The sequence below is a fragment of the Molothrus ater genome, chromosome 1, assembly GCF_012460135.2.
Source record: "Molothrus ater isolate BHLD 08-10-18 breed brown headed cowbird chromosome 1, BPBGC_Mater_1.1, whole genome shotgun sequence".
Classification (NCBI taxonomy): Eukaryota; Metazoa; Chordata; class Aves; order Passeriformes; family Icteridae; genus Molothrus; species Molothrus ater.
The window spans coordinates 21,356,141-21,377,067 of NC_050478.2; the positions used below are offsets into that span (position 1 = coordinate 21,356,141).

The 20,927-nt window shown below is 40.7% G+C and overlaps 1 protein-coding gene across 2 annotated transcripts; it reads right to left on the reverse strand.

The window, feature by feature from the left end:
* Positions 1 to 21: 21 nt before the first annotated feature.
* On the reverse strand, positions 22 to 20,725 carry PTER (phosphotriesterase related). Of its 2 annotated transcripts, XM_036404232.2 has the most exons (6): positions 20,682 to 20,715; positions 18,752 to 18,891; positions 9,661 to 10,134; positions 7,680 to 7,945; positions 4,131 to 4,271; positions 22 to 856 (listed from the first exon to the last, which is right to left on the reverse strand). In XM_036404232.2, the coding sequence occupies exons 3-6, from the start codon at positions 10,090 to 10,092 to the stop codon at positions 646 to 648; spliced, it is 1,050 nt and encodes a 349-aa protein (XP_036260125.1). In that variant the 5' UTR covers positions 10,093 to 10,134; positions 18,752 to 18,891; positions 20,682 to 20,715; the 3' UTR covers positions 22 to 645. The 2 variants fall into 2 exon arrangements, with proteins under 2 accessions (XP_036260125.1, XP_036260120.1); XM_036404227.2 differs by lacking the exon at positions 18,752 to 18,891 and having other exon boundaries at positions 20,682 to 20,725.
* Positions 20,726 to 20,927: the final 202 nt, after the last annotated feature.

Below are 20,927 nucleotides of genomic sequence, written 5' to 3' on the forward strand. Positions count from 1 at the left end.
TTGTAATAATACTGCACATACTTTAAGAGGTGATCAAAATGCTTTATTCAAAAATATATTTTTCCATGTATTTTTACATTTTCAGTTACAAGTAAGTAAATTGTTAAACTAGAAAGAAACCTTATCTTTTTTGAGATTCATCTTGCCTTCTCTTGTCAATGGAAGCTAATTAAAATTTCCAGACCTTTCAATCAAGTATTACTCAAAGAATATGAGGATAATGAGAAGATTGACAGTATTACAAGGATTAAAATCAGCCCCTGAAGACAGGAAATTTAACTAAAAACCATAAATTCCTTCCAAGGAAATTTCCTTCCAGGTAACACATCTTCAGAAGTAGTTTGGAGGTAACATTTAGTAACAGTATTAGATTATGCTTTTGAAACAAATATTTTAAAATTTCAGTTGAAAAGATTCTGTAGGCAGGCTCATATTCAGTAAATCATTCATGAGCAAACTTTTAGAAGGGAGAAAATGTAGAGACAGTACACAATTCGGATGTTCTAATTAAAAAGAAAAGTTACAATTAGTTTGCTTACATCTACTTAATTTTTAGTTTTTCAGAAAATTTTTTAAATGACTGCTCTACTGAAACCTGAATTTTATTAAGCTTCCTTATAAATCAGGCATATTTATTCATTGTTCCTACTTAAAAGTCAACCACCGCTTTGGATTTGCTAGGAGTATTTTATCAATTTTATCTTGGGATATGCCTCTAATTAGCATTTTAGGAACTATATTTTTTAAGATATGTGAATATCCATGACCTCCATATTTCATCAACCTGTTCTTGGTGTGCACATCATGAGCCATCAAAATTCTGTCTTCATAGCCTTCATCAATCAGCATACGAATCCTGCAAAAGTTGGAAGCATCCTTGTCAGTGAAAGTTCTCACTACAACAGCATTTCCATTTCTTACATTACTGTACTGCTGGACTGTATAGGTGCTCAGAGGATATACTCCTTACATTTACCCAAAAATAAAACACATTTTTTATTGCATGGAAAATATCCCACCTCTGAAAACACACCAAACTTTGCTTTTGGCACATGACTTTGCATTTCCAGACTCATAAATTCCACAGAGGAATTCAAGAACTTCAGCATCACCATGCATGGGACACAGGTTTTATATAAATGAGTAAATAATAATTTCCTAGATAAATTCCTTCTCAGCAGGTTACTTTTTGCTGCTGTCACAAGGCTGGTCCCATTACATTTGCTAATGACCAGACTCTGTGTGTGACAGGCCTTTAAAGGAGCCTGGCTCAATAACATAAATACTTTCAGATCTTTGGTTGAATCCCATTTAGCAAAGCAGGTTAATAAAAAGTTGAAGTTGCCAGTATCATACTCCATATAGACAGTTATCATCAAAACACATTGCAAGGATGTTCATTAAAGAAGACAAAGAAGACTGGCATGGCACAGCATATGCCAGGAAATAAGGGGCATTAATTAATATGGCAGTGCAGCTAAACAGCCTTGGCAAAATGACAAGTCAGCTTGGAAAAAGAAGTAATCCTTTTGGTCACACTCTTGTAGCAGGACTACTACAAGTCCTTCTGCTTCACGTTTCATTCAAGTAGCCTTACTCCCTTGATCAGCTCATTTTTTTTTAGCATTTGTATTATGTGGATGTCTACACTCCTGTATTGCATGACTGTCAAGTTTCTCAGTAAGCTTCCATTTAGTCTGGCAGAGGATTACAGCACTGAAGTGGCAGGGACTGACAAACCAGCCCTGGAAAGTGCTCATTCCTCAGGAAGGCCTCCAATTCCATCACTTGCCAGCACTCTGAAATCCTAATCCTTACCTTCCTGACAATGCTGTGATCAGCAAGAAAACAAAAACTAGCCTTACAAGTAGCCAGACTGTATCTGAAACCCCTCACTGTCAGTTTTTATTACAGGTAGTTACAAGGAGATACATGTAGCAGCACCTAATCAGCATGGGCAGCGGAAAGAAGGCAAATAGGATAGAATTTGGTAAAATGTTATTGTTTTTCAAAAACCCACCACACATTGTGCCATACAGTGCACAACACTACCATAGATACATACCATACATACATAAACCATAGTCTAACGACATCACAAGAATCTCCTCCAGCCTGAAATACAGAAAGACCACAAGCCAACCAGAAAGTAAAAGCAAGGGCACTGGAGGGACTAAGTTTTTGCTGACCAAACATATTATTAGAATCACCTCCTTTAATATTGGACTCATTTCATGGGTTGGGGAGGCATATGATCCTTTCCATTCTGTATCCATTGCTCCTTTTTGCTCATTCCATTATATATAGTTATTACTTTCTGACTCCAAATTGCCCCAGAACAGAAGTCAGTGTCTTGCTTGCATTGGCAGCAGACTACAGCCAAACTGCTGAAGTACACAGACAGCTACACTGAGTTAAGTAGGTATGTTATGACTACAGAAGTTTGTGTTTTAAGCAAAAAAGATGTGAACAAGTATTTTCTATTCAGTGTTTTCATTTAGAGGTCAAATTGGTTTCTACTTCTGTGGTGCTGTTTCACAAAACAAAACCCTAAGGAGATTGCCCCAGCCATCCTTAGTCCACTGTGGGTACACTGATATAACACAAATACACACACTCACACTGTGCAATGAGAAGACAAACCTTTCATCTTTTCTTCCTTTGAACAGCCTGCTGCAAGAAATACTCAGATACTAGAGAGTTTCAGGAGAGATGAGGGTGGCTGAGCAAGCATCATGGATGGAATGAAAACTCTGCCACAGTTGAACATGCACTTGTTAACCAAGGCCTAGTCCAGTTCTCTCTATATATTCCCCAGTGCTTCCATAGATGATGACTTTCCATGGCACAGGAGAGGGCAGGAGGCACAGCAGAGGAAGCAGCTTTACTCTTTCTAAATGGGAAAACTGTGGACTCCTTGCAACAGTTTAAAATACTGAGTGCAAGACTGAGAGCATTGCTCAGAGAGAAACAATTTCTAGTGTGAAAAGCAGCAGCAAATGCTTGGGAGGATGGAAGAATAGCCACAGCACCTTCTTAGGAGAGAACAGTTTGAAAACGGATTAGTTTCAAGATTAATCTGACAATGAGGGGGAGGGAAACTATGTCTGAGATGTAAGGGAAAGCTAGAAGTTACTTCATTAGTAATCAGCAATCATGAAATCTTTCTCATCAAGGAGAGTGAAAGAACTGTTTGTGACTCTGGAAGGTAAAAACACACAGGCAGGATGGCAACCCACCCCTCAGGCACCTGCCACTTCACTCTCACACACACTGTGGACAAACAGCATGGCAGCATCACACCTCCAGATGGAGTGGAAGGAGTGAGGTGTCCGTTCCCAGCTGATCCTACCTTCTCTCAGACAGTTTCTGTACAGAATGTATCTCCTTGGCAAAACTTTGTGTTAGCACAGCACAACAGATTGGCCGTGCAGCTGAGCTGAGACTGCAGGTGCTGATGAGAAGCAGGGAAGAGGTACCCTGCCAGTGGGACCAATATTTTCACATTGTGAGTGAGTGTGAGGAGATTGGGAGCTCTGAAGAGACAGGAATCACATCCTTCAAAACAGAGAAAGGGCAAAAGGACAGTGGGAGGAAAGGTGATAAAGTGCTTGAAAGAAAAAAGGCAGTTTTCCAGGATGGAAGCACAAATCCATCCAAAACAACCAGTGAGTTTTGCTGGGTTTGCAAACCAGTGAGGAGATAAAACAGGCTCAGATGATGTTTAGTAGCAGCACTAAGTTTCCAATACTATGTTTCAAACAGAAGTACTTAATCCTAACATAAATGCAGTATTGTCAGCCTTTTCCTTTTTACAGACTGTATAAATTCGACCAGATCAGCATGGAATTAGGAAAGACAATGAAGTTTAAAAAGCTCTTAATCTTCTTCTCAAGTAACTTCCTACAACACTGTGATTCTGCATCTTCCTCTCAGAAAGAAGAAATGATACATGCTGCTCTAGCTGTGTGACAGCAGCAGGGGAAAATGGCATTATTTCAGCATGATAGAAGACAGTTTTGAACAACAAGCAGAATCACTCTGTGATGGTCTTAAAACAAGTATTTTTTAATCAATAATATTTTTTATCAATGGCCATGCTATAGCTAAAGCTGCATGGGAGCAGATACCTTGCAATTCTCTCGTTGTCGCTGGGCATGTCAATATCTGGATGGAACTGGTAGTGAAGGAACTCTGTACCAAACAGGTCGTACTCTAAGTAACATCCAAGTTTAGCAAATTCCAGAAGTTTCTTTTTATCAAATATGGTCCTGCAGAACACATATAACACAGAGTCAGCACTGCAACAGGAATAAAACATCTTACGGTATGAGGACAGGTACTTTGTGATCTCCTACTTGCAAGGAAAAAACCAAATAATCTACAATATAATTCACCCATTTGAGAAACAGAACTCCTGTTTGACACATGCAACTTAAGACGACACACAGCATTGTCTTTCTTACATTCATTTGAGATTTCATGCATTAAAAAACCAAAACAAAACCAACTCTTTCCCCATGAAATAATGAAAGCCTCTCCAATAATCTTTAAATGGAAACAGAAAAGTTACTTACTTTTGATATCACTAACCCTCTCAACAGACAACCTAACAAGGAAGGACATTTAAGAGGAGGTTAATTCATAGTGATATTAAAAAAAAAAAAAAAGACAATGGATTACTCACACAAGACAGATTTACTTTCCCAAAAGAGTTACAGGAGACAGCTTCACCCAGGGCTTGTTTCATCCATCACACACCAGCAATATACAACTTTGTCTTTAGTTTCTATTCTGTACAGTGATGTTTCTAGATTGCCATTAGAACAGCAATATATCATTGTTTGCACTGGGATCTGGCCAGAACGCCTTAAGGAAACGCTCTTACCAAAATACATAATGGTGAGTATCTGGGACATGGGCTTTGCAACAGATTTGAAAAGTGAAGGAACAAAGCTTCTAGCACCTCTCACTCATTCAGAAAAGAACAGCAACAGAAATAAGAGTTCTCTGGAATATTTTGGGTTTTCTTTGAACCATTTTTACCAACTGTATAAGCTGTTCAAAGAAAAACAAAAACACTCAAGTGATACAATTTTGTCTTTATAGCTGCCACACAATTTATTTTTTTAAGAAGAAACCACATTTCCACAAAAGCAGCACAGTTAACCAAAAGGGCAGTAGTTTGTTGGGGGATTTTTTATTATTGCAGATATTGATGTCACAAAGCAGTTTTACCTTATACAATTACATCACAGTCTGTTGCTATGGAAATGACTGATGTCATAATTTCAATATTATGACTTAACTACAGATCAAGTAGGAGGAACAGATGGGTTGAGAGAGAGAAAATCCATGTTCAAACAAGCCTGCCATCAGCAGGAGTGTAAGACTTGCCAACTGTAATTAATAAAAAATGTTATTTTAAAATAAATGTTACAGTTTACAGAGACTGAACATTTATCACCAAATGAGTTTTCAAAGTGCAGAGCAAAAGAACAGATTATTTTAGATCCAGCCCAGCTCAGTTCACAGGGAGACAATCGCCAAGAGTCTTCAATCCTGTGCAGGTGGCAAAAGCACCCAACAATCTATTTCAAATTCACAGCCAGAACAGTTTCTTTTAAAAACTATTGTTAGTGTCATGCTTTTGGGTGTTCTATCCCAATGAAGAGCCAGAGAACTTAATTTCCTCAGCCACTGGGTCCCACAGTGAGCCACAAGGATATAGCAACGGCAGCAGTTCCCAGTTCAAATTGCTGATCTCTGAGCTGGCATTGGGTGTTTGGGCAACACTGTCCCTGAACAGCTCTGAGCTCATGGAAAAGGAGGTGGGACATGGTGAAGCACCCTCTAATTTGGAACTCAGCCATAAATACCCTGGGGACAGACACCAAACTGTAATGTTGCCCCGAATTTGTAACAGTTGCTGTGAGACTTCTAACAGAAATTACTCAAGTGAGTCGAGTGAAGATGTGGATCTCCTTTATAACCTTAACCCCTAACAAATGACTAAAGAAGAGGCTCAATAGCTTTTGCTTCCAGCCTTTTAGTACACTGTAGTTCCACTATGTGGAAGTACTACCTTTTTTTAAGGTGCTAAATTGCAAGACATGGTAGCTAGCATTTTAGTTTTACCACTTAATTGTAAATCCACTGGAAAACTACCATTCTGTCTATGTGAAATGCAGACATAAAATACGGAGCTATGTACAAATTTATCTCACATTTAGGGGACTGGGATGCTCCCACATGGATTTTTCTAACTGGAGGAGACTTAAAATGTTAAATGCACATTGCAAAGCCAAACTTCACAGTAGTTTATGTTACAGCAAGTGCCAACCTGAATGTGTGAAAGTAATGATAGAAAGAGATAAAAGGAAATGTCATATTGTGCATCAGCGGTTGTTATTGAAACTGCACCTCTGTTTTTCTACTTATACTGCTTAATTTCCATCAATTAATTATTTAATTCAACAATTTACAACAGTGTATAAGAGGCAAAAAGCCATAATTGTATGTTTATGTTGTATCAAAATGGCTGTGTAAGTACTGATACCTGCAGCTTGCTCAGTCCTCTTTCATAAAAAGATTTAAGTAACCAGTTTTTTCTCAAAAAGGGGTGAAAAATACAGCTATAGATACAGTGGAACACAGGTAAATACAAAAAGGAAGTAATTTATAAATATTCAAATATAATTTCAGGGCATGAATTTTATGCTCCTAAAATCGCCAAGTAGAACAAGAAGCTTTGTGAGAATAACAAACACCTGTAGCTCGATTTGCAAGCTCTTAGAGCCTGTAACCATGAGAAATTTGGAGCACAGTGCTGTTGCCTGTATTACACTCATACTGAGGGCAGACAATCCAATTGCTGAGAATCATATGACCACAAATAGTCTCCATTATTCAGCAACTGGCCAAACTAATCAATGCTTGGACATACTCCAACTCACCATGAGCAAGACAAGGTCATACAAAACTGATTTGGTAATAGACGCTACATTTCTAAACTGGAGACAGAAAAGCATCCCAATTTCTCTCTTTGCCTCATGTGGAGCTCCTGGCTTTTGTTCTCAAGGAAACTAAAAGTGAACTACCTGGTCTATGCTATGGACTCTCCAAAACCCAACTATTTTCTTTTTAAGCAGTACTTCCTCTCTCTGGTAGTAGAAGATTAAAAATCGGCCTTTTGCTTTGATCCAGACTCCAGCCAAATTAAGGAAATCTCCATTAGCTTCTGCGAGACTTTGGCAAGGCCATTAAGAGTGACCCAGCTTTCAAAAACACTGGAAGCCCAGCAACTTCCAACCCCATTTAGTGAGAGCTGGTCAGTGTCCAATGCTTTGTAAATACAGGGATTTGTGCAGGGATACGAATTAATGAAATTCCCATTTTTAAAATGTGGCTACAATTATTCCTAATCCCTCTGCCAGGCTTTCAAAGACAGCATTTAAAACACAAAATCTCTTATCAATGTGAATCTAAAACCTGATCCTGACTGTAGTGCTGGAGGCAGATCAAGCTCTATATAAGCATTTATTTTTGAGTCAATTAACTCGAGGGTAACACTCTATGTCACTCTATGTCACTCTATGTCACCTTTTCCCAGTGTAGTTCTGCAAAACCCCAGTGAGTGTGGCAACACTGCAGGAAGCCCAGCAGAATATTCTCCTTACCTGTCGAGGTGAGACATGACTGTCTTTGAAGCATCAGCCCCAGCCTCCTGCAGGATGCGGATGATGTGGAAAGGGGAGTCGCTGTTCCTGCCAGGATGGATGATAACAGGGCACCCAAGCTGGGCCTGAGCCTGGGCTGTGGCCTGAAGCACTCTGTGTTCGCTGGGAGTCAAAGGCCAGGAGCAACCTATTTCTCCCACCACACCACACTTGATATTAGTCCCATCTGCTCCTTTGAGTACCTCATCAACAATAATCTCTGTCAGCTAGAGAACAGGAAAATGAGATTGTTGGTTATTATTACTGTTTGCATTAAATAGCATCCAATTCGGCCTACGGATGCTAGGCTAGTTACGCTCCCAAGGTCTTTCTGAACTTACCTAATTAACAGGTGGGTGTGTGAAAACACTGCAGTTAAAATCTGGTTTCTGTCAACTAATGTTATGCTAGCCATTCACTAAGACCAAAATAAACACAGAAGCAAATCAGTTTAACAGTATGCAGTCACACATTTGTCCAGGTTTGCCAAGAAAGCTGGTCTACATGTAATTTGAACTCTGATTTGGGCAGACATTAAGTTTTCTTGAAAAAAAAAAATTATTTTATTCCAAAACTTTTGCCTTGCACTCCTGAATTGGCTTCAGACACAATTCAATGTAATTTTTGCAAAACAAGATACCAGAGAATAAGGAAACCTTGTCATACATATAGGGAAGAGAGAAACTCTGGCAAACATCCTGAAGAGACAAGTTTAAGGCAAAACCTGCTTATAGAAATGACAATGTAAAACAGCAGGAGATCTGTTGACTTTAGAACTACAAAACAAAGCTCATTTGACAAATTTAGAGGATCAAAATTAGCCTGCTTTAGAGTGTGCATACACAAAACCCATCAGAATCTCTTAATAAAACTACTTTGCTATAAAAGCTTTACTTTTTCTTTCCCAGAATAGGCCATGTGTCTTAAGCATACATTCAGAACTGAGAGTACAAAATGGCACTGATGATGGCCAACCTTCTAAGTACTGAGTAGAGGATATCTGTGGGTCTCCATCAGTCCATCAAACACAGAAGGGAAACCTTTGCCTTGAGAAATCTATTTGTGTCTATGCTATTTGTATCTGTTTGTATTTCAAGCAATGGAAGAACATTTAGGAAAAGCAGTACTCTTGTGTACAGTTTGGGCCAGCTTGGGTCCAGTTTTTTTGGCAGCACTGCTCAAGTTTTGACCATTGATTTTTAAAATTAATTTGACTCATTTGTAAACTGTGACAGATTTTTTAAAAATAATTGTCAGCTCTATTCATACACATTCACAGACTCCTACCTTGGAGAGTTCCATTCCCTCTTCTCCTCATCACCACATTTTTTTATTAAAAGATGAATATTTATTATCACAGGAACATCTGGGGACCTCAACTATTATTAACACATTGTCTTAGTCACGGTATAAACATGCTGATGCAGACTATGCCCTGAAAAGCCTGGACAAATGATAGAGAAGAGAGCTATAACACACAGCCTGAGCAGAGCAGTGATTTACAATTATCTTATAAATATTGCAATTATTTATGCTTTTTACAAGAATGCAGAGTAAACTCAATGGGAAGCAATTAGCCATAAAAAGTGACAGAAGAGGTAGCAAGGATAAAGTCCTTCCTTAAAAAATAGTCAAAAACTCAAGATAGTTTGTGGTGTACCAAATGTCCACACATGAACTACTGTATTTTCCTTTTACTGTTGCATTATAACAAGTCCCTCAAAGAAAATGGAGCTTAAGAATTGGAAATTCTGACAGATAAACCAAGCACATTAAAGTAGTGTTGCTCCAGATATTACACACAAGCAGTGTGTAATGCTGTTCCCATTTTCTATGCTGAGCACCTCTGTATTCCATCATTTTACTGGAACTTCTCTCCAACTTCGGCTTACCCAGGGATAATTCACAGGACAGAGGCACTGAAGCAATGGTTAAGACTTACCTGCTCCACTGTCATGGCCTGTGTTTGAGAAGAATGAGTGGAATCCACATAAAACCCAGCACCAGCAATAATATGAACTCCAGTTTCTTCAGCAAGTTTCTTCAAAGTATTCATATCCCGGCCAATCCCTGTAGTTGTGTTTTCCACAATTGTCCCACCACCTGCTGCTTTAAAATGCAGCAGCTCCTCCCTCACAGCATCTGTCTCCTGATACAAAAGAAGGTTTTCTTTATGGCTGTAGGGATTTTGCTTAATCCAAAACAAGTTCTTCATCTCAATGGGCCCATTAGACAAAGGCTCTTGCCCTGGAGAAGGTGGACAAAAGCAGCTGCTGTAGTTCATAGTCAAGTGTTCATGAGTCAACGTGTAGCCAAGACAGTCTGGCTCCACAGGGCCCAAGACAGTCTGCACTTTTCCACTCAAGGAAGGCATTTTTCTTTAACAAAGAGAAAAAAAATCAGATCCTAAAGGAGTCTGGGAAAAAAGAAAGGAAACAAAAACATTTCAGAAAGAGCAGTGTTTTCTCAGGCAATTTCTGAAATCCTTCCTCCCTCTAGCACATGTACCTACACTCTGTGTGTGTTTGCTGGGATGTTTCCAAAAGCTGTTTGTAGCAGGGTGGTCAATATGAAAAACAAGGTATTTATTTTACCCAACTGTGCTTTTATCAGTATTCCAGCAACATAAACACACCACATTCCAGTACATGGCAATTGTCATCATTTATTGTGCTGTAGTCAGTATCACATTAAGATAAATGTTTCCTATTTAATAAAACCACTGTCTGTTCATGTAGGATTCTTTGCTCTTCAGCAGCTGTCAAATTTTGTCAGCTTCAGCCACCAGATGAACACACTTGGCACCAAGGCTGAATATTCCTTGCTGGTATGTTCAGTATATTTATCTCTGGCCTCCAAGACTCAGTATCCCTCTCACATACCAAGGAAGCAGTCCGTGTTTGGGCACCTTGTCTGCCCCTCTCTATGTGGAATGATGCATGGGTGGGGGTGATAATCTGCTCTTCTGGCTTCAGCAGGGCTCAGGTTCTCCTACCAGCTGTGCTCTGGAGGTCTGGAACAGCCCAGGACCACTCCTCTAAGGCTGACAACAGACACCGAAGATAACAGCACAGGCCACAAACAGTGGTGGAGATGCCAAAGTGCTTCAGTGGGCAAATGTTTTGCCAGTTAAGAACAGACCTTGATCTAACAATTTATATGAGCCTCAGCATCTCAGGCACTTTTTAATTCATCTTTAATATCAATGAAAAAATGTTACTTCTCAAAACTTTAAATGAGCAGGGACGAAGACAAACACTGAGCCTATAGTCTGCAGTTGGTTCATGTCAAAGTCCCTGTGCCAATCTGGCCTAACTCATTGCAGGTTAGAATTAACTGCAGCTCTCCCCATTGGGATTTTGGGTTTTTGTTAGTTCATGTTAGATCTTCCAGATGCTAGTCACAAAGGCTTGAGGATATATAGTTAAAATCCCTAGTCAACCAAAATCATGAGTTATGAAACAAAATACATGTTTAATCATGTCCAGAGGAAAGGACTAACTAGAGCATGCATTATTGATTAAAGGGAGAGGTCTTTCCCATTTCTGCCTCCCTTTTAGTGAATAATGTCATAAACATGGGTTTGTTACTGGTAAAGCCCTCAGAGGACATTTTCCTTTTAACTGCTAAAGTTAATCTACCAGGATGACAGAAAAACTGAAATCTGAAGGGCACTGAACTCTACATATCAAAGGGCACAGGAACATCAAGATCTCTTTGGGGATACTTTGATCTCATGAGAAGCAGTCACTGTCAGAGCACCAATGCACAAAAGTGACCCAGCCCCTGGAAAAGGCAGCTATTGCCTGCCCAGTGAAGTCTACAGCGCTGGTGCTCATTGTAATATGAAGAGTTGGTCATCCATAAAAATAGAAATGACTGACTGACTATCTTTACTAGTCTTGTGTAAAAGCAGATTAGGAAGAACTGTTCTTTTAGGAATTTTGTTCCTGGACCAGCATGCTAACTTGTTTGAGAAGGTAGAATAAATTACTCTCATAGAACAGACTGCTGGCTGATTAATAGGATGAATTATTTTTCTTCCAAACAGATTAGGAAGTGCATGATTTCAGAAAATATTATTCTTGAGCAAATAATTAAAAGCAAAACACCTGTCTTAGTCAGAAACTGCTCCTAGCTGCAATTCAATTAAACAGTCATTAATTCCATCCTTGAAGAAGGCTGGTGCTCTATATAGAGCAAGCCACTATTTTGGAGAAAGTTCAATGATCTGAGTCATTCTTATATGCATAGCAAAGCAACTGACATAATTCTAAGCATTACCTTTGCTTTATTTTTTTTGCCCCCCCTCCCCTTTTTTTAATGTTAAATATCTACATTCTGGCATTCAGTAAAACCCTGACAGCAAAGAGTGATAACTACCCTCTACATTAGGTTCACACTTCTCTTTCCCCATGTTCACTGACAATTTTCAAATCCATTCAGTAAGTTAGCAAACCAAACCTATATACAATTAAATACACAAGTATCTAATTTCTTTTGCTAAAGCTTGACACAAATCAATTACTAGTTCCCATGCCAGGTTTTTCTTGTAGCAGACATCAACTTGTTGATTTTTAAACTCCAGATTTCAGATTACAGCTCACATACAGAATTTACAGAACCTTTTGACCGAGGCCAAGGATTTTTATAAATATAAGAAGCATCACAAAAAATGGAAACTGACACAAAGAGCATTTTTTAAAGTAGGCCTAATTTTATCTTCACGGAAAATGTATTAATATTAATGCCTGTTCCTGTTAACTGACACAGTTTTAGAAACCCACCACTCTTAATAAAAGAACTATAAAAAATAAAGACAGTCAACAACCTGTGACTGGAAGTATTTTTGAAACCTCTGTTCTGATATCTTCCCCCCTATATCATTCACATAAAGAGCCTGCCCTGGTTATGCTATGATACATTATTCCTAATAAGATTCACTTGAATCAGAATTACACCTTTTTAAAACAGATTTTAGGTGCAAATAGCTTTTAAATGGAATTAGGATTCCTATTTAATTTAAGCAAGTATATGTTACTACAGGAATCCCTCTTTGCGTGGTTTACTCATGACTTGTATGCCATGTTTTACAGTGAACTTTCTTTTGAAAAAGTTTCTTCTTTCATACACCAAGGACTGCATTCATATCACCTCATTTAGCCATTTAAATGATGTATGTCTACTACAGAACAATCATCTGGAGATGGAAGGACATATCTATAGGCAATTCATCCAGCTTATTTTGAATGCCTATAGTAGGACAGGACAAGTCACTTTCTGTAATGTTATCCTCTTTTCATGGGCTAAGGAGCAATCCAAGAAACAATTCAGGACAAGACAAATATTTCAGATGCCATTACATAGGACATGTGAATTATATTTCCTTAATCTTAACCCGGTCTGAGGGAATGGGAAAATGTGCTGATTCCTATCACAGAAGATAAATAGGTAGGTTCATATCTGGCAATGACAGCTATTTTGGTTTAGAAAATCACTAATTTGTGTGGTGGTATTGCCAAGGAGCTCCTGCACAGACCAAGACTTCTCAGCTCTGGGTGTTGCATAAAGAGAGAGGTAAATTATATTTCCTGAAAATTACAAATTCAGACTAAAAAAATAGAAAAATTGCTTTAAGATGTAATCAAAATTTCTATTATTTCACAAAAGCCGTGAAACACTACCTTATCATTTTCGTAATAAACTCTGGACAAATCTTTATAACCATTAACTGTATAGTGCATAAAATACAACTCTCACCATTAGGCAACTATCAAATTCTGGTGAAGTAAATATTTTTCCTAGAGGTATTGTTAAGAGAAAAGAGACTTGCTACTAAAAAGGTCATGGTGCTGCATTCCTGACTCTGGTAAAAACTCCACTGAGTTCAATAGATGTTTTGCCTGAATACTGATGACAAGATTTATGTTTCTGCTTTTCCCATCTGAAATGTGGGCTTCAGTCATTGTGTCATTTTAATGGCCCTGTAATGGGAAGTCCCCCTAGGTTTGGATTAGTTGCTTCCTACAGTAATCTCATATTGCTGAAACATTATAATCACATAAACACAGTTTCCATATGCTAATTCTGCATTTGTTTTGATTCGGTAAGCACATTTTAATGGCATTAGCGGAGATTCTCTGTAGACCAGTGTGAGAATCATTTCATTGTCGTTACATTACAATGTGAGATTAGAGCAACATTAAAACCAGATTGTTGTGACATAAAATTTACAAAAAAAAGGAAAAAAAAAAAGGCTCAATGGGTATTAACTGTACCCAGAAAAAGTTAAACACAGCTGCCATTTAGAAACAAGGACTGCCCTGGCTGCATCAAGAGTATTTTAAGTGGGTCTTTCCTTTATAATCACATAGCCCTGGGAAATGCAATACAGCACAAGCTCACTATATATTTACAGAGGGAGGAAATGTTTTGAGTATTCAATTCTAGTTTGAGCAACCCCTACAGAACATGAAAAAGCCACTAATTAAAAATATGTGACACATCTGTAGGAAATTTCTATTAGTTAGTCTATGTTGTGTTATGTCACTGTTCCCCACATGTAAACATTTTGTGACAAGGGAAAAAGTTAGCAAGACAAAGGAAAAGGAGAGGCAGAGGGTAAGAGAACAAAGAGAACATGTGTAGACTATGTCAAGAAGAATTTAAAAAAAAACTGATTTTTCTCTTCCCTCATGTTTCTGCCAACATTGTAGAGGTTTACAGAAAGGAAGGAATTCTATACTGCCCACACAGTTCTTCCTCTTCCCCACAAGACAAGCAAGCTTTCTAACCTCTCCAGAGACCTACTCCACCTTCTTCAAAAATATATTCACAAGTGCTAATTACAGTGCAAACACACCTGACACCCAACACTCCCTTGGACACAGATTTCAGTAAGCATGGCTTTTTTGCTCATGCATGCTGTCAGGAAAGCACTGCTCCAGGGGCTGTGGAGCTGAGCCTGCCACGGCTGGGTGGCTGAGTGCAGCAGGAGGACAGAACTTGCATTTGCTCCAGGACAGATGCAGGCTCACCTGTCATTTAGTCCAGCAATTCCCTGTGCACCAGTCACTGCAAAGGAGTCCTAGACCTATGACACTGTAGTCCTACACAGGCTCTCTCACACCATCGCTAGTTCGTGTTACATGAGATAACAACATGTCCTATATTGCTTTTGGGTTATTCTGCCCAAGAAAAAGAATTTGAAAATGAGTGGAAGTGCTGAAAAAATTGAGGTTTCTGGGCAAACTTGGGCCTCTTCTGTAGAAATGGCAGGTATGCTGCTCTGAAAATGACATATTATTTTCATTAAAGGTCATAAATGTTCTTCCCTGTTTTCAGAATTGACATTGGTCAGAATGGCATTGGTGTTTTTCCTCTCCCAAAATGGAGCTATGAGAGTACCATGGTTTGCTGAACTTCAAGCTAACTCAAGGCTTTGTGTCCTAAGGAATGATGTCACGCCGGAGACTTTTCATGCCTTGAACAAAGCTCTTATGAGAGAGGAGGGGAACACTTAGGGTGCCTCTCTCCCACACAAACTCCTGCCTAACCCCACAGGAGTATATGCTGCAGCTCCTCCCTTTGTGGGCCATCCTTCATTTCCCACCTCTGGGTGGCTGTATCTTCATATGGCATGCACACAAACCTCACCATTTTGGATGTGTAAGCTCTTGACTGGGTAGAAATTGGCCAAGAGACTCAAAGCCTAGAGAATTCTTGGGAGAATTATTTAAAAAGCATCATCTACTCCACCTTGCCGCATTTTTTCATGAAACACATTATTCTGGAAATACTCAGAATAGTGGGTTAACGTTGTGGCCTTCAGTGACCTACCTCTGGTCCCCAAACCATTCAAAAACACATTTCCTTATGAAGTCAAGCCAAAAGAAATGCTAAATATTGCTTTTCACTATATTTTCTATATATGGTTTGAGCAACCAAAAAACCTTTACACTACAGAAGTGAGAAAGAGTACTAAAAGTAAGACTTTATATAAGGTTACAGTATGTGCTATGAAAAAGAATTAGGAGAGCTTTAGACAAGCCTTATATAATCCAACTATGATAAAGAGAAGTCCCACCAAAATATGCAGGTACACACACTCCACTGCAGCTGCACTGCTTGAACAGCACTGTCAATGTTCTACAATCTAAAAGCAGTCACTTAAATTTTAAGAGAAATGTAAACACCAGTACACACATGGGAAAGGCCAATATATTGCCACCCTGCCCTCAGAACCTCCAAAAAGCACACTCTGATAAGGAGCTGGGTAAGTGAGAAGCAAAGCTTTTAAATGTTCACCTGAAAGAGAAAACTCTTACAGCATCTTCCCTCTGTGGCTCAGCTTGTGGCAGACAGACCTTCCAGCTTTGCATGGTTTGAGGGTCATGCTCTGGCTCTAGCCAGACTCTAAGCCAGGCGTATCTAAATCAGATTGCTTCCTTACAGCTGAAGTGCCACACCAGGACAAGAGCAGCAGGGGGGACAAACCCCAGGGATCAAAGCAAGCACATGTGATTTGCCCCAAGAAGCAGAGTCCAAGTCACCTCAAATATAGAACTTGGCAGAATTCTTTTCCAATTTGGTTAAAGTTTAGCTGTTGTGACCAGAATAGTCAGACTTCCATTTTACCTTCTTTCTGTGCAGATAACAGTCTCAAAATCTAGGCTTCTCTAGGCAAAGTCACATTGAAGTTTCTCTTCCTCAGAGAGATCTGAGACCAGCATACCCCTAAGTGTTTTTTCATTAACATCTCTTTAGAAGAACTTCAGGGGATTTTACATTTTGGGCAGCTTCCAAAATTACTCCTGATAAAAGGTCAGATAAAAATTCTCCTCCAGGGTCAAACATTACATTAATTATATTTTGCATGCACACATAGTGTTTTTAGGCCAAAAATCAGAACTGAAGTCACATTATGCTATATGCAAATATGGGCTAAGTCTTGCATGTTGATACATACATTCATATTCTTAAGACTTAACAGACTCACATTTGCTTCTTGAGGGTTCTGGGGTACAAGCACATATTCTCTTTCTTTTGAGGACAACAAGAAGTAGGGAAAAAAGTCTCCTTTTCAGGAATGCATATCCAGCCTTAATTCCCTCTAAATCTCAAATCTGAAACAAGTGTACATCTTAACTCCACTCTTTATTGTTATTCTCATTGACTTTCATTGGTTTTCTCTCTACTTGAGGCAACATACACATATTTTCACATGAGCTCAAACATTTCAGTAAGCATGCTGGGTGGAGCATTATCACTCACTTGTGCAGTCCTAGAGAGCCACACCAAACCACTCCATGATCTTTAAATGCAGAAATTCACCACACAAATCTAAGCAATGGATGAGTGATATGCATTACTACCTCTTGATCAAGACTGAACATTACCATCTAGAAAAATTCAGATGAATGAACCCCAATGTCAGATTTGCCACAGAGCACAGCAGTCACTGATCCACTAAGATCTGCAAAGCCATGCATGCTGGAAAAGAGCATGGTGATTTGGTTTAGAGTCTCATTCAATATCACAGACTGCAGCAACTGGAAAAAGCAGGGGCTTCCAGAAAACCACCTTCTTTACTAGGGAGTGATGAGCTTAGATGCAAATAAATAAATTCAAATTCCCACTACTGCAAAGAACTGTATCACAAAATTTGCAACCAATCTCAAGACCTAATGGGAGAAAAACACCCTGAGAAAAGCCTTTGGACTGTGACTGCTCTCTGTGACTGTGTCAGGAAATGGAAGCAGTATGTCCTTCTCAAGGTCCACTCTAAAGAAATCAGCCCAGACACGAAAAGTTAACGTGAGTCAAGGGAAAGCTCAAAGCTGATGGGTGTAGCTCAAGGAGTATCTTTTACCTCAGAAGCTTTACAGTCTGCATGCTTTGTCAGTGGCCAGACTCAATGACCTCTTGCTTATACAACTCCTGCTTTTAAGTTCTTACCCCCATCTTGGTACAACAGTGGAATGGTGGGAACAACCAACACACAGAAGCTGACAAAATTGTCAGGTCTCCTACATATCCTTCTATTTCTTTTCCAGGTATTGCTGAATCTTCAGTCTTAACCAGAACTGGATACAGAACCCCGCCACTGTTTTGCCTTTTTGTATCACAGAATTTCTGAAAGAAGATACAAACTCAGTATTTTTGTCCTGGAAACTATTATCTGTTTTTCAAAAAATCCTGGCTACCCAGTCTACAGTGAACAACAAAGAACAAAGTCCTGCAATAAAGCTTACAGAACACCAGAGTTCAAGCATTAAAAATCAGTTGAAGATTTCCAGACCCATCTGAGAATGACCCATCTGCCAAAAGGTACACAAATCACAGCAAAAAAAGAGGTACACTCCTTTCACCTGATCCCTAAACCTCACTGTAGTGACTGTGGATAAGGCAAAGACAACTGTGGGATTAAACAATTCTCCTTTTACATTTTGAGGAAAGAGATGAGATCCCAAAAGAGCAGAAAAAGGGAGTAGTTCAGCAGGTAACACACCATTCTTTGATCCTACCTCCTCCACAGAAGTTACTTCAAGAAACACCCTGTGGCTACACAACAGTAGGGTTTCAGAGTATCTTTGAGAAGAGTGATTCTACATTTCTGAGATCCAAGTAAAAAAATGTGATTTACTTAAAGCTGCCATCTAAAAGATGATGGTGATGGTCTTTCTTCTTGCTTCCTTTTTATCTAAGAAGTTAAGCACTTGTGAAACATATGCCAGCTATTGTTAGGATAAAATGCTTTTCTTGGATTATTACCAACATACATATTACTGTCAGACCAAAGACATGACCACTGCTTAGAAAATTCTGAGGAAGCTTTTTAATTTGTGACCAGAAAAATGACATTGAAGCAGAAAAGCTATGCTACCAGTGCTGAGAGGATGTAATTTCTTCTTAGAACTAGAGGGATGGGATACTCCCCTTCCCCTCCAATACAGCTGGCAATCCAATTTTCCAGAAATGCAGAAAATGTAAAAGAGTTCAAAACTGTTCTGAATCAAACCAGAGACTTGTACCTTAGGCTTCCACAGTCTAGATGGATCTCATACCAGACAGGTGGCCAGTCTGATACAAGCAGAAGCCTCACTGTTTTCATGAACCTTAAGAAGTCTTGGTTTCATCTGACAAAAAATGAATTTGTTCAGTATTTCAAGTCCTGAAAGACAGGAAAAACATTTTAGATCTACATCAAGTGAAATAAGGAAAAAAATTCACAGAATGTTCAGAGGCATAGTCCTTTAATAAACACAGAACTCACTGGTGCCATATGCTTCACTATATACTGATTTTTATGTGTGAGAAGCAAGCTGATGGCTCCTAACCACAGAGGGAAGCTGTGACACTTGTTCCTGCTGTACCATGCACTAATTCAGCAAGTTAGCACTGGTCACCTACGTGAAATATAATTAAGCATTTGAATGCCATTGTTGCCACCCTTAATTATAACTATGAAAATTAATGTGATAATGGTGACAGGATGGCAAATATTATATCTGTTAAATTCCAAAACATAAGGGGCATTCATAATAATAAATGACACTTATGTAGTCTTTCATAAAACAATCCCAGAGTACCTGACAAAATGATGCAAAACTACTTATTAGAAGCATTGCTTCACCCACCACTGAAACACAGCCCCCAGCAGAAAGAAGGCAACAACCTTTAAACATTACAGAACATATTATGACTGAGGACGTTGAATAATGTATCCAGTGTAAAGAGAAGGGAATTCCAGACAAGTAAAACAAAATTTCCCAGAAGTAAATGACCTCCAGCTAAAAACTTGTTTCATTCAAGAAGTGCCACAAGCCTCTAGCATACAGAGGATACCAACGTTAACAACAGACACCTGAAAGAAAAGAATTATGCTTACAGGTATCTTAGAGATCATGTATATACATTCAAGTACTTGCTATGCTCCTCAGAGTTCCTCACCAACACGACCTGTATGCTTCAACTTACGACCACACTAACCACAACACCAGACCTAACGCAGAGGGGGTGCCAAAACCCGAGGCCACTGCCCAGCAGAGGTTTTGCCACCGTGCTGAAGCTCACTTGGCAGGGGGAGCTGAACCTCCCTCGCTCTGATTCAGCCTGCCTCAAGCAGCTCCCCAGCCGCTGCCAGGGGAGCAGGGAACCTGCTGCAACCATGTCTTGGAATGGGCAGCGAGCCTCAGGCCACCGAGAACATGCATGGTAGAGTGTCATGTCCCAACAGGGCACACAGGCAAATCTCTGAGCCCTGACAAGCTTAAGCAGCTCTGGAAGCATCTTGCAGAGTGCTGCTGGTGCTTCCAGATGGAGAGGCAGCTGAAGGCAGGCTCTGAAGGTCCCAGTTTTGGATTGAGGCATTTGTTCCTTCACAGAGACACCCTCGGGAACTGTCGGGAGAGGAGTACTAGAGAGGATGTAGTTCCAATATTTAACTTGTTATGGCTGTACAAATATTAAATACCAGCACTAATAATAGCAGCGTAGCTGCACTCACACAGTGAAGCCGCCTAAGCTCGGGGCTCACTCTGTTGGTAACTATCATCTGTAGAACGCTTCTGCAGGGAAGAGCTGCTCGTCCCCTCACACTCCACACGGGAGGAGCCCTGCCTGACCCAGCGCTGCCGTCCCAGCCACCTCTGCCCTCGCCCCGTCCGCCAGGGCTGCACCGGCCGTGCCGGGCCCTGACCCGCGGCCGAGCCCGGCACAGCCCTGCGCCCCCCGCCCGCCCCAGCCCCGAGCACCGCCGGCCGCCTCCCGCTCTCCCGCCTCGGGCCTTCCCGGGCCGGCAGCGGAGCGACCGAAAGCCGCTCTCCCCCCTCAACTCGGGCGAAGTTTCCCGGCCCGGATGCCTTGTCGGGCCGAGGGCATCAAGGACGAGCCCGGCACGGCTGTGGGCCGCCGGAGGTGGCGGAGCGACTCCCCAGCGGTCCCCACACCCCGCTCGCTCACCCCGCGGCCCGGACCCTGAGCCAGCAGGACCGCACCCCGCAGGGCCCCGGCTGGCAGCGAGCCGCGACCGCCCCGAGCGGGGCGGGACTTCCCGGGGACGGGAGCGAGTGGCGGAGCAGGCTGGGGGCGGCGGGGCCCGGGCAGGCCGGGGTGCCGGGCGGCTGGGCGGGAGAACGGCCAGGAGCGGAGCGCTGCCCCTCTGCCTCCCTGCCGGGACCCGCCCGGCTCCCCTGCCCGCTCCCCGGC

Bases quoted from the DNA above. Each gene is read 5' to 3' on its own strand.
- PTER (XM_036404227.2), bottom strand. From the start codon at position 10,092: ATGCCTTCCTTGAGTGGAAAAGTGCAGACTGTCTTGGGCCCTGTGGAG. The intron at 7,946-9,660 runs GTAAGTCTTAAC...CCTGTTCTCTAG, and splicing joins AGGCCATGACAGTGGAGCAG to CTGACAGAGATTATTGTTGA. The intron at 857-4,130 runs GTATCTGCTCCC...CAACTTTTGCAG, and splicing joins GACAACGAGAGAATTGCAAG to GATTCGTATGCTGATTGATG.